Below are 12,667 nucleotides of genomic sequence, written 5' to 3'. Positions count from 1 at the left end.
TCTTCCTATGCGATTAATTTGGTTATTACGCTTTGTTATTCTCTCCTGTGTTTGAACCCTTTTAATATCGCCATACCCTTTATAAATAACGTACAAAATCATGTTAACTGTCCGTACAGAAAAATAAATCGCTAAGGAAGAGGTGGTAAGGAACCTCCTTTATCGACGAGAATACGGGACTGAGGCTCGTATTGTCAGGTAATGAGGCTCCCCGGCACCTCTTCCTTAGCGATTTATTTTCCAGACTACCCATTAATATCCCCTTTTTTTCTTCTTATGTATTCTAAAGGATTAATCTTCTCACCTTGTCCTTGGTTACACAAAGATAACACTTCCTTTCTCTCACCCTTCCGAATGGCTTCCCTCTTCTGACACTCATTCCTGCTCATCCCAATGTTTCTTTAACGAATGTGAAATGGTGCACGTAACACACACACACACACACACACATACAAGGACTAAGAAACATATTATTATTATTATCATTATTACTGTTATTATAATTATTGGTATTATTATTGTTATTATTATTATTATTATTATTATTATTATTATTATTATTGTTGTTGTTATTGTTGTTGTTGTTGTTGTTGTTGATGTGTACACACACACACAAACAAACACACACACACACACAAACAAACACACACACACACACTTCATACATATAGTAAACAGGAACCAGAAGTAGGACAGTCTGGCACAAAAGATTTCAAAGAAGACCTAAAGATAATCACGTTTGTAACATATCCATACTATCCTCTGTTCACTTTAACCTGGCCTAAAACTACCATCTCTTCATCTTGAATGCTTAAGCCTCTGTCACACATACACGACTCAAGGCCTGACCAAGGCGGGACTCAAGGTAGTGTCCTAGTTGGCTCCCATGCCTCCCGACTGGCCCCGAATCTAATATGGTCATGACTGCCTCACGACTGGTCGTGACGTCCTCAAGAACGCGACCAGATCACAAGGCGACTGCGAGGCGACTGAGAGGCGACCATGAGGCAACAGAGCTATGAGTCTTCAAATTTGAAATTTTAACGGAATTTTGTCAGCCACAACTGTGTCACGACTGCCCAAGAATGCAACACGACTGCGTGACGCATTCGGGCAATGTACAACGACCCCCCCCTGACCCTCCCTCGACTACCCCTATGTCTGACCCATGGAAGTATATATTGAGTGCCAGGTGGGGCTGGGCATCACACTGTGACTGCCACTGACACCCAGTGCATCACCATGGACCTCTCCTGTGTCCTACCCACTGTCAGGAACAAGAGACTGCTTACCATGCTATGTCAGTTGAGGGTGGAAGAAAGCCTTTACACCCAGACACTCACTATGATCTACAAAAGGAAGCTTGAGGAGGAGGAGGGGGAGAAGCAGAAGAAGAAGAAGCCGAGGTCCTGCTGGGTTCGACCATGGATCAGGAGGAAATGCCAGTATGGACAATGGGAACACCTTCAAGAGCCGCTCATCGAAGACAAGAGTTCCTACCAGAATTTCCTGTGAGTGGATGAGTCCCTCTTCAACGAAGTATTGGGGAGAATTGAACACCGGATCAAGCAACAATACACCTGGTGGAGGGAACCTTTGGAGCCAGGACTCTGGCTAGCTATAACCTTGAGATATCTAGCCATGGGTGACAGCTACAAAAGTCTCTCCTATTCATTCAGAGTTGCACCCAACACAATCTCCCTCATCGTGTATGAGACCTGCGAGACAATTATCACAGAGTATATGGAGGAGGTCATCGAGTGCCCGATGACACCAAATGGATGGAAGAAGGTGACCAAGGGGTTTGCTGATCAATGGAACTTCCATAACACCATCGGCGCCATCGACAGGAAACACATAGCCATGAGTGCCCCTGAGAGGTGTGGGTCCTACTACTACAATTACAAGGGGTTCCACTCGATTGTCCTCCTGGCACTGGTCGACAGTAAGTACAAGTTCATCTACGCAGATGTTGGTGCAAATGGGGCATCGAGTGATGCTGGGATGTTCTTAAACACAGACCTAAGGAGCACCCTGGAGGACAACCGCATAGGACTGCCCCCTCGTCATCCACTGCCAGGAGATGACCATCCCATCCCCTACTTCATCGTTGAAGACGAAGCCTTCGGCCCGAAGGATTGACTACAGAAGCCCTACCCTCACTGAGGTTTGACAAGAGAAAAGGGAGTCTACAATTACAGACTCTCCAGGGCATGACAAGTGATGGAGAATGCCTTTGGCATCCTTGCCAACAGGTGAGTTGAATAGTGTTACAGCACAATTAATTACCACATTCATGTTCAAAATTTTGACTTGGCTATACCACTTGATTATGTGCCGAGATACACCAACAACATGTATGCTATTCTAACATGTATGCTATTTCCTGTTCTCCTAGATTCTGTTGCCTCCTGACGACAATGGCCCTCAAACTCAAGGGTGTAGAGTCATCAATCCTGGACTGCTGCTGCCTCCAAAATTTGCTGCATCTCCAGAATCCCTCTTTATGCATCCAAGCTGCAGACGTTGAGTATCTGGTGATGCATGAAATCACCGAGGGCCAGTGGAGACAGGGCACCCATCTGACGTCCTTGGACCACCTGCCGAGCCGAGGCACAACTGGTCCCAAGGTGATCAGGGACTACCTCAAGGAATATTACAACTCACCTTGCGGTGCTGTGGAACGGCAGGACAGGATGGTCCAGTGGGTAAGTATCATGGTTTTCTTTGTTTTCCTATCACCATAAAACCCTTTCCATGACAATAAAACACCTGTTTAAAGGGGGTGAAAAATTTATTAAACTTAACCATACATAAAAATCTTAAAACTGTAAACTTAATACTATATCATTCACATGGCTCAGGGGTCGATGCACGAGATGTATTCTGAGTTTGGTGGCTACAGACCCAACAGAGAAGAGCCAAATGATACGTTCCCCAAGGTGGGGAAATGTGAAGTGCCTGGGGTGGGTGGTGGGTGGGGAAACCTTCCTGGCTGTTGTTGGAGGAGCTGCTGCTGTTGTTGTTCCAAGGTCCAGATCAAGTATTGCAGTTGCTGCACCTGGGACTCTGACGTAGTCAGAACTGGTGCAGGTGCTGGTGCTAGTGCAGTTGCAGTGCTAGTGGTGGCACAGGTGCAGGTGTTGGCCCTGGATTTGGCGGATGTGAGGGGCTAGGAGCGTGGGAGGGTTGCATGTAATGGTTGGGGTTCTCAAGCATGTCCAGGGCCACTATACTGACATGCCTTTGGAACTTCTTAAATATCTGTGGCAGCATTTCACGACAGAGGGTTGCCAAGTAATTGGTGTTCTGAACCACTGCCATGTCGTGTTCAATTCCTGGTTGCAGCATTGACACCACCTGGGTCTGGAGGCTGGAGTTGGCTCTCAACTGCTCTTGGAGCTGCAATTGGGAAATGAAGATCATTAGATACAAAACTTGTAAGTAAATGTTAATAAGGAAATGTAAACTGTGGGTTTTACATAGTATGCATTGTATTAATACTAACAGGTTTTATTACTTTTTATGTAGTCCTGATGTTAAACCATATTACTCCAAGACCTTGTCTTATAGCAACTTTGTTTGAGAACAAAAGAAACGTCAATAATGAAAGTTCTCATGAATAATTAATTTCTTCATTTAAACTGCAAGTGTCATTAAACCGCCATGCACCAGTGCTGTTTTAAACGGTCTGACATAATTCCGCGGCCAGTGCCAGTGCCATTTTAAAACGGTTAAAAATAAACACCTTCACTGTGACCGCATTTTTCAAGATTTGCGGGTAAAAATTGGCAGGCACGTAAGGTAACTGTTCCTCTACCATCCCCCAGGCTGTCAAGGCCATACACTCGCTCGCTCCCCCCATCACGCTCGCTCTGCCTCACTTTGCCTGTGTGCCTCACCCAGTGCTGTACATATTGAAGGCATTTTGTAAATATTTTCATGTAAGTGTAAGTTGTAAATATTTTCTTGTAAGTGTAAGGACTATATAGTGAAGTCAAGTTGTAAATACCTTCTTGTAAGTGCCAGGACTATACATAATGAAGTCAGGTTGTACCTATCTTCAAGTGTAAGATAATGCATTCACAGTGAGAAAGACACGGAAATTGTGATAGATGCTGAAGTAATAGGTAATCAGAAAAGTGTACTGAACATTGCTATACCTTCCCAGCATAAATATCTGAGTATACCTTACATAGGAAATGGCTTTCTCTTAAATATGTGGTGAGCATGAGAGAACGGCTATACCTGCAAATGAGTATGAAGGACTCAATAAATCTCATTTCCCAACGTCGGTGACCATTATAATGGTAAAATTTGTTGTTTCCACATCAAAATCTATCATTTTAGGCAAAAAAAAAAAAGGTCAAAAAATGGCTGGCACTGGGGTGACCCATAGGGCTAAAAATAACCAGCATGTGGTAGGTGAAAACGATCTGACATAATTCTGTGGCCAGTGCCAGTGCCATTTTAAAACGGTTAAAAATAAAAACCTTCACTGTGACCGCATTTTTCAAGATTTGAGGGTAAAAATTGGCAGGCATGTAAGGTAACTGTTCCTCTACCATCTCCCAGGCTGTCAAGGCCATACACTCGCTCGCTCCCCCCATCACGCTTGCTCTGCCTCACTCTGCCTGTGTGCCTCACCCAGTGCTGTACATAGTGAAGGCATTTTGTAAATATTTTCATGTAAGTGTAAGTTGTAAATATTTTCTTGTAAGTGTAAGGACTATATAGTGAAGTCAAGTTGTAAATACCTTCTTGTAAGTGCCAGGACTATACATAATGAAGTCAGGTTGTACCTATCTTCAAGTAAGTGTAAGATAATACATTTTCAGTGAGAAAGACATGCAAATTGTGATAGATGATGAAGTAATAAGTTATCAGAAAAGTGTACTGAACATTGCTATACCCTCCCAGCATAAATACCTGAGTATACCTTACATAGAAAACGGCTTTCTCTCACGTACGTGGTGAGCGTGAGAGAGCGGCTATACCTGTACTCGAGTATGCAGGACTCAATATAACTCATTTCCGAGCCTCGGTGAGCATTTTAATGGCGAAATTCGTTGTTTCCACATCAAAATCTATCATTTTAGCCAAAAAAAAATGTCGAAAAATGGCTGGCACTGGGGTGACCCATAGGGTTAAAAATAGCCGGCATGTGGCAGGTTGATAATTTATTCTTATCCTATTCAGGAGATCTTCGGTGGAGATGCTGGTGGAGCCGCTGTTTGGGGAGGTTCTGGGCCTCTTCTTCGATGGTCCTGTGGACGAACATGGCTGCGGTGGCTGGGACGGCTGGTCAGATGGCTGGGACAGAGGTGACGGCTCATCATCCCCACTGAGCACAGCCTCCGCCAGGTGTGCTGTGGATGTGGATGGTCCATAGTGCTGTCATTGTGTTGGCAGTACTGCCCCATTCCTTGCCCCTGGGAATCTCTGAGAGAAGAAAATGAATGAGAGCTTTGAATTACAAGATAAAGTAAGTAAATAAAGAACTGTTATGTTTCATACACGGTGTTTAACCTTGATTAAACTTTAAGGATAGCAACAGTGTATATTCCCACTAAGAAAAAAAATAAAGTTAATTGATTATGAGAAGTGAATAACTTAAATAAATTTGTTTACCTTTGACTGACGGGTGGGGCATCTGACAATGTGGGGTCTGAGGAACTCAAGGCTTTGAATAATCCACCTCTCACACTCAGTCAGTTCCAGGTCAACTTGGTCCTGGCCAGAGTGGGTTGCTGTGAGGCGGTCATACCTGGTCTGCATATTGTCCAGCCAGTTCCTCAGCTGACCCGCTGAAATAAACAGTGAAAAAATAAACATACTCATAAATTTTTATAAACACAGACAGTATACATGCCTGTTATAATAACACGGACAGTATAAGAAATACAATAATTACCAAGAGATGGGTTTATATTTAAATATTAATATGTAAGTGCACATAACAAGGTGCACGGGAAAGTGCACGTGTTTTTACTCATGATAACAATCGAGTTCCTGTGCCTTCTCAACCAATAGCCTGTTGCGTTCGTCCACGTCCTTATAGATGTTCAGTTTTTTTTGGTAAAATATCTCGTGATGCTTAAGGCACTCCACCAGGTCCTTTTTCTGCTCGCTTGTCAGGTTGAGAGATCTAACCCACCTTGCTCTCTTCTGCTTCTCCCTCAACTCTCCCGGCTCCTCACAGTTGGGGCAGGGCACAACATCCTCCGTCTGCTGCTCCTCTGTCAGAGAATCAATATGCAGGCGGGGGGAGGTCTCATGAGTTGTCCCCTCAGTACTGAAGAGTTCCTGGGACAATTGTTGTTCCATGCTGAAGGCATGGAGGGGTGACGAGGAGGCGTGGAAGGCATGGGAGAGGGCTGACGTGGTGCATTCCGACAGGCAAAAGGTGGCGCAGATGGCTGGGGAGGTGCGTTCAGGCAGGCGCCAAGCGCAACTGATGGAAAGCACGGGCCTGTCACGCTTTATACGCCCCCCACTCATGGACACGCAGTTGCCATGTGTGACCGGTGTTGCCAGATCGCCAAGCACACCAGGTTTCTCGCCAAGACTCTTGGTGCACTCTTTGCTCTGTCTGGACTCGACCCTAGCCCAGTCATCGTGTGGTCTGCTTGCAGTTGTCACATGGTCGTGAGCCATGATTCTGAATCGCCCACTGGACTGTCAAAATGCAATGCATGGTCGGCTCAGGGTCTGGGCGCAGTCTGGTCGTGGTTGGCGACTCGTTATGCAGCCGTAATGTTTTTTTTGTCGGTGACTGCACACTGACACGCAACGAACGCATTACGACGCACCTGATTGAGCTAAGACTGCTTCAGGACTGACCTACAGCACTCCCTACTATAACGCAACTGTGACCCGACTTTTGGCACGTAATGAGGCGGCCACGATTTTTTAACACGTGCGTTAAAAAATTCGTGAGGCTCAAGGAGTCGTCCCAGCGGCTCATGACAGTCCTCAAGAGTCCGGGCTTTGTCGGCGAATCAAGGGACGATCGATGACAAAAAGCATTACGACCTTGAGTTGTGCTACGGTTTGGGCCTTGAGTCATGTATGTGCAACAGAGGCTTTAGGCGTAATAATAGATTAATGCAAAAATATGGTGCTAGTCAGGCAGAAGAGCTATGGGAAGAATGGAGAGCAGTGCTTTTGTATTTTTCTGACACTGAGCTACGTGAAATTAGCTACAAAAGGTCGAAAATCTAGGCCAAGTTAGAATAAAAGGAGTATAGTAAATATTGGCACTGTAATACACACAAACACACCATCACAACACTTTCACTTACACTCCATTCATCACACTCTTCACTTATTAATTCGTACTTGGCAGCATGAGGAGGGTACTATATTTTTGGCACTCACTCACCCTTTTAGGAGAGGGTCTGTTTCTGCAGCAGCTCAAGAGGGTCTGTTTCTGCATCAGTTCAAGTCCAACTATTACTGATTTTTTTTTTTTAAATGAATGGAAGACACCTGAAATCCTGTGTATGATTATTTTTTAAATTTGCATCATCCCCTCGCTTGATATAGTGCTGCCTTCTTCCTCCTTCAACTTTTGTATTCTCCTTCTTTGACTGCCCTACTGTCTCCCTATTTCTCCCATCTTTCCTGTCACTTTTTATTCCTCTTCTCTCCTTTTCAGGTGGCTTTACATTGAGCGACAAGCCTGTTGGCCAGGAAACCATTTACAACGATAGGTGGTAACCATACAACCAATCCATACGTGTTCCCTATGTGTCAGCAAGTGGGTTGGAAGAAGGTTAGTGCCCCTTCCTTTAAAACAACTAACTCAAAGATAAATGACCACCCCTTACGGGACTATGGCGTCTGGCTATAGATAGATAGTTTATCCTTCCTCTGATCGTCTCCTGTTAAAAAAAGTGAACTTCATGCCGAGAAAGCCTTACAGTAGGAACACTAAACACAGGCTGCTCACTGAAATGGCTGGTATATGTTTCACCCATAAATGAGGGTAATGAAATTCTCCCCACCCTGTACGATTAAGAACCTGTCATAACGCTTGTAAGGTAAAGACTGTTTCATCCACTTCCTTTTCATGTGCATCTCTATATGCACTTCAGACATCCATTACTATTATACGTCAGTTCCTTTACGTCCATATCAGACTTACATTGTCCTCTCTCACAATCACTTACCTTTTCAAACAAACCTTTTGGTCTTCCACACTGCCTCCTTCCCTGAGCTTCACTCAAGCAGTCTCTACTTTTTCTCAACCTTATTTTTGTCCATTCTCTCCCCGATCATGCCATTTAAGCGCCCTGTTTTCTCACGTTTGATCACCATGTTTTCCTTGCTCCATGTTACTGCTATCAAAATTATTATTATTGTTAGTATTGTATCGGTCGGCTTGCACACGCGGACATGGCCTGGCACCTCTCTTACACACCTTCATACCGTGTTTTTCTTGTCCTGATGAGCAACTTCGAGTCCTTCATGTATGCAACAGGTCAATTCTGGAACTGTCTTCCTCTGTCTATATTTCCTGCAGTCTATGACCTCCAGTCTTTTAAAAGCAGTGGGTTCAGGAATTTCGAAATAAACAGATCTTGAATCTGGCTCTGCTATTATTTTTTTTTCTTCGAGGGAATAATCTTGCGGGCTTCTGGTCTTTGGTTCCTTGTTCCTTGCCTTAAAAAAAGAAAGAAAAAAAAAACTGAACCGCATTGCCTAGGAACATCACTATCTGTTACTGACAGACTGACCCTCTCAATGCCACACGCACGGCTGTAGGTGTGGATGGCTCCAGATACGTAAGACGTGAGGGTGCATGTGGAAAGTGTATTGGAGTGACTGCTTGTGAATGAGAGATTCTGTGTATGTCTTCGAGGGTGCCAACATGAGACACACATGAAGGGACATAGTATTGTACGCTTAAATGTTCGTCCTTTCGTGGGGCTGAATCCAGGTCAGACTTGTTAGGTGCACGCCCTACCAACCTGACCACCGTAGCCTCAGTAGCAACCCACGAAAGCATTGTTAACAATTAATGTTTCTGATGCTCTTGCTTTGATGGTTGATGCCAATAACAAACCAAACTTCACACCCACTCCTTCATGTGGGCATTAGACTCACCTCTATAATCAATCTTGTATTACGTATGTATACCAAGAAGGAGGGGGAGAGAGAGAGAGAGAGAGAGAGAGAGAGAGAGAGAGAGACAGACAGACAGACAGACAGAAACAGAGACTGTGTGTGTATGTGTGTGTGTGTGTGTATGTTAGTTCGTGCAAACTCCTGTATACATTTGAGATCTGATTTTTAATTAATGTACGAATATCTTGTATTTTTCTTATGGTACTGCTGATATAAAGGTGAGTGTTGACGTGGTTGGGGTGGACGCACAAACTTCTCCCATTAGGCTGCAGTAACCACCCCAAACACACACACACACACACACACACACACACACACACACACACACACACACACACACACACACACACACAGAAAGAGGTACACATGCACACACAGAAAGAGAAACACACACACACACACACACACACACACACACACACACACACACACACACACACACACACACAGAAAGAGGTACACATGCACACACAGAAAGAGAAACACACACACACACACACACACACACACACACACACACACACACACACACACACACACACACACACACACACACACAAACACACAGAAAGAGCTACACATGCACACACAGAAAGAGAAACACACACACACACGGAAAGAGAAAAACAGCCACACACACACACACACACACACACACACACAGAAAGAGGTACACATGCACACACAGAAAGAGAAACACACACACACACACACACACACACACACACACACACACAGAAAGAGGCACACATGCACACACAGAAAGAGAAACACACACACACACACACACACACACACACACACACACACACACACACACAGATAGATTCACACATTCACACACAGAAAGAGAAACACACACACACACACACACACACACACACACACACACACACACACACACAGAAAGAGGTACACATGCACACGCAGAAAGAGAAACATACACGCACACACACACACACACATACACACACACACACAGAAAGAGGTACACATGCACACACAGAAAGAGAAACACACACACACACACACACACACACACACACACACACACACACACACACACACACACACACACACACACACACACATACACACACAAACACACAGAAAGAGCTACACATGCACACACACACACACACACACACACACACACACAAACACACAGAAAGAGCTACACACACACACACACACACACACACACACACACAGAAAGAAGTACACATGCACACACAGAAAGAGAAACACACACACACACACACACACACACACACACACACACACACACACACACACACACACACACACACACACATACACACACACACACAACTACCCAGGCAGGTCTTTCCCTTGCCTCACAATGGGCAGGTATTGTGCAGGGTCCATTAGTGGCAGGATGGGTACGACTCACCACTCCTGGCAAGATGATTGTCCATGAGGAGGGGGGCTGGTATGAACACCGTGCTGGCTCTACTCGGGCGTCTCCTTCACCGCCTCACCCTGCTTCTTCTGAGAGGCTGACAAATGTAAAGTTTTTTTTTTTTTAGGGCCAGACAGTGTTTTTCACTTGAGACTTTCATACAGTAGTGAGGTATCTGTCCTCTTGTTTTCCTATGTTTTCAGAAATGTACCCTTGATTAGCAAACACTGAAAGAAAATGCAGTAATATAATCACCGAGATCTGTAGCACATGAGTTACGTGGTGTTTTGGATTAATCACATGACTGTCACAAAATATAGCTATGGTTTTATCTATCTATCTATCTACCTTCTAAGGGGTAATGCGGTCACATCACACATTCCTTAACCTTTTCAACCCGACAACATCATTTATGGTTTATTGCAGCTGCCACCACACGTGATTAATATGAGAGACTGGTAGTGAAGGTTTCATGAAGACTGTTTAGTATTTCTTCAGAAGCCGGGCTAAGTAAATTACCTTATCAGAGTGATGGTATTAATTTTGACCAGGTCACCCTTTTTCTGTTATAGTCTTGTTATTTCGAGACAGTGGTATTATTCTTTTGGCTGACTTTTCGCATGGGCGGTTATTTGTCCTTCATTAGCCTCCCAAATGCCAGAGTTCTTTCCTAAGTGTGGTAAGAACAGAAGGAGGTGGCAAGAATAAATGGAGCATGTCATTAGATGGAAAAGGTTACAAACTTTCATAGCCTCAAGTCCTCTTCCGTTTATCATACATATTGTATGCAGAAACGACATTTTATGGTAATACAGTGCCGTGAAAGCATGCTCACTTACGACGATGCTATTACAACTTGTTTCTACATAGAGACTGTCAACCATCGTCTCCGGGCTAGTTTGTGTTCACTACCCTTCCCACACAGCAGTAGGCCGAGTGTGTGGATCCAAAAACAAGGTAAATTGTCATCAAATGGCGGCCACTCACCTCCCAGACCTGCAGTGGCGAGGTAGATTCGAGCCCGACGCATCTGAGGGTACTTTCACGGCGCGATGTATTCACACATCTCGCATCCCACCCATCTATTCAAGCCTGCCCTGCTTTACTGAGGATCTGACAGGCCAAGGATCCTTCTGCAAGGCTTCTGTCTCTAACTGGCTGGCTTATTGAGGGTAATGGCATTCCTGACCCGTACTCTTTCTTAAAAGCGTATATCGTATGACTCTTTTTTTCCCTACATTCTCGCGGCTTCCAACTGACTGTATCTAACTTAAGAAATCTATTTGTATTTAAAGGGTTAGTGAGGGCTATATCCAACTCCTCTAGCTCGAAAACTCTCTCCTCAGCTGACTAATAAAATTGTAACTCTTACCTGTGTGGCTTCAGATGCCTGTTGTGATATGCATGGAATACCTGGTTACTGATTTGGTCTCCATCACCGGCGATAGATGCTGAAATCTGTGTGTGTGTGTGTGTGTGTGTGTGTGTGTGTGTGTGTGTGTGTGTGTGTGTGTGTGTGTGTGTGTGTGTGTGTGTGTGTGCAAAGCTTAACCTCTCTTTTCCCCGTATCAAACATAAAATACCCTATCATAGTGACAGCTCACCCACACGCTGTCCCCCCACCCGCCACCTTGGACACTCCTGCCTAAACCCAGTCAAAAGGCGTGACATTATACCTCAGTGATTGTTGAGAGAGGAACGATAAAAAATTCTATCCCACCCATTTGAAGGTTGAGGGGACAAGAGACAGGCAGAGTGGTTGAGGCAAGTTGACGTTGAGTTGTTCATGGATCTGCCAGTAACACACACACACACACACACACACATAAAATGAAAGTGATTATGGTTTGCTCTATGCACACACACACACACACACACACACACACACACACACACACACACACACACACACACACACACACACACACACACACACACACACACACACAGTGAGATTGATGAAATTAAGAAGCAGATGCACTTAGAAACGGAAGAAATAGAAAAATTAGGAAAGGAAGTCAACAAGAAAGGCACAACCATAGATGAGTTGACAGTAGAATTGGGTTCACTTAGGAGAAAAATTTGTGAAATGGCAAGTACAATAGTAAACCA

General features: G+C 44.5%; 1 protein-coding gene across 1 annotated transcript; it reads left to right on the top strand.

Moving 5' to 3' along the window:
- Positions 1-1,641: 1,641 nt before the first annotated feature.
- LOC145396011 (uncharacterized) lies at positions 1,642-2,142 on the top strand. The gene has a single exon (XM_080269477.1). The coding sequence runs from the start codon at positions 1,642-1,644 to the stop codon at positions 2,140-2,142; it is 501 nt and encodes a 166-aa protein (XP_080125603.1).
- Positions 2,143-12,667: the final 10,525 nt, after the last annotated feature.

The sequence above is a fragment of the Coenobita brevimanus genome, chromosome 34, assembly GCF_032717465.1.
Source record: "Coenobita brevimanus isolate Jiangsu-jjx chromosome 34, ASM3271746v2, whole genome shotgun sequence".
In the NCBI taxonomy this organism is placed as follows: domain Eukaryota; kingdom Metazoa; phylum Arthropoda; class Malacostraca; order Decapoda; family Coenobitidae; genus Coenobita; species Coenobita brevimanus.
The sequence above is the reverse complement of the archived record's forward strand: the minus strand, read 5'-3'. Positions and strand labels throughout refer to the sequence as shown.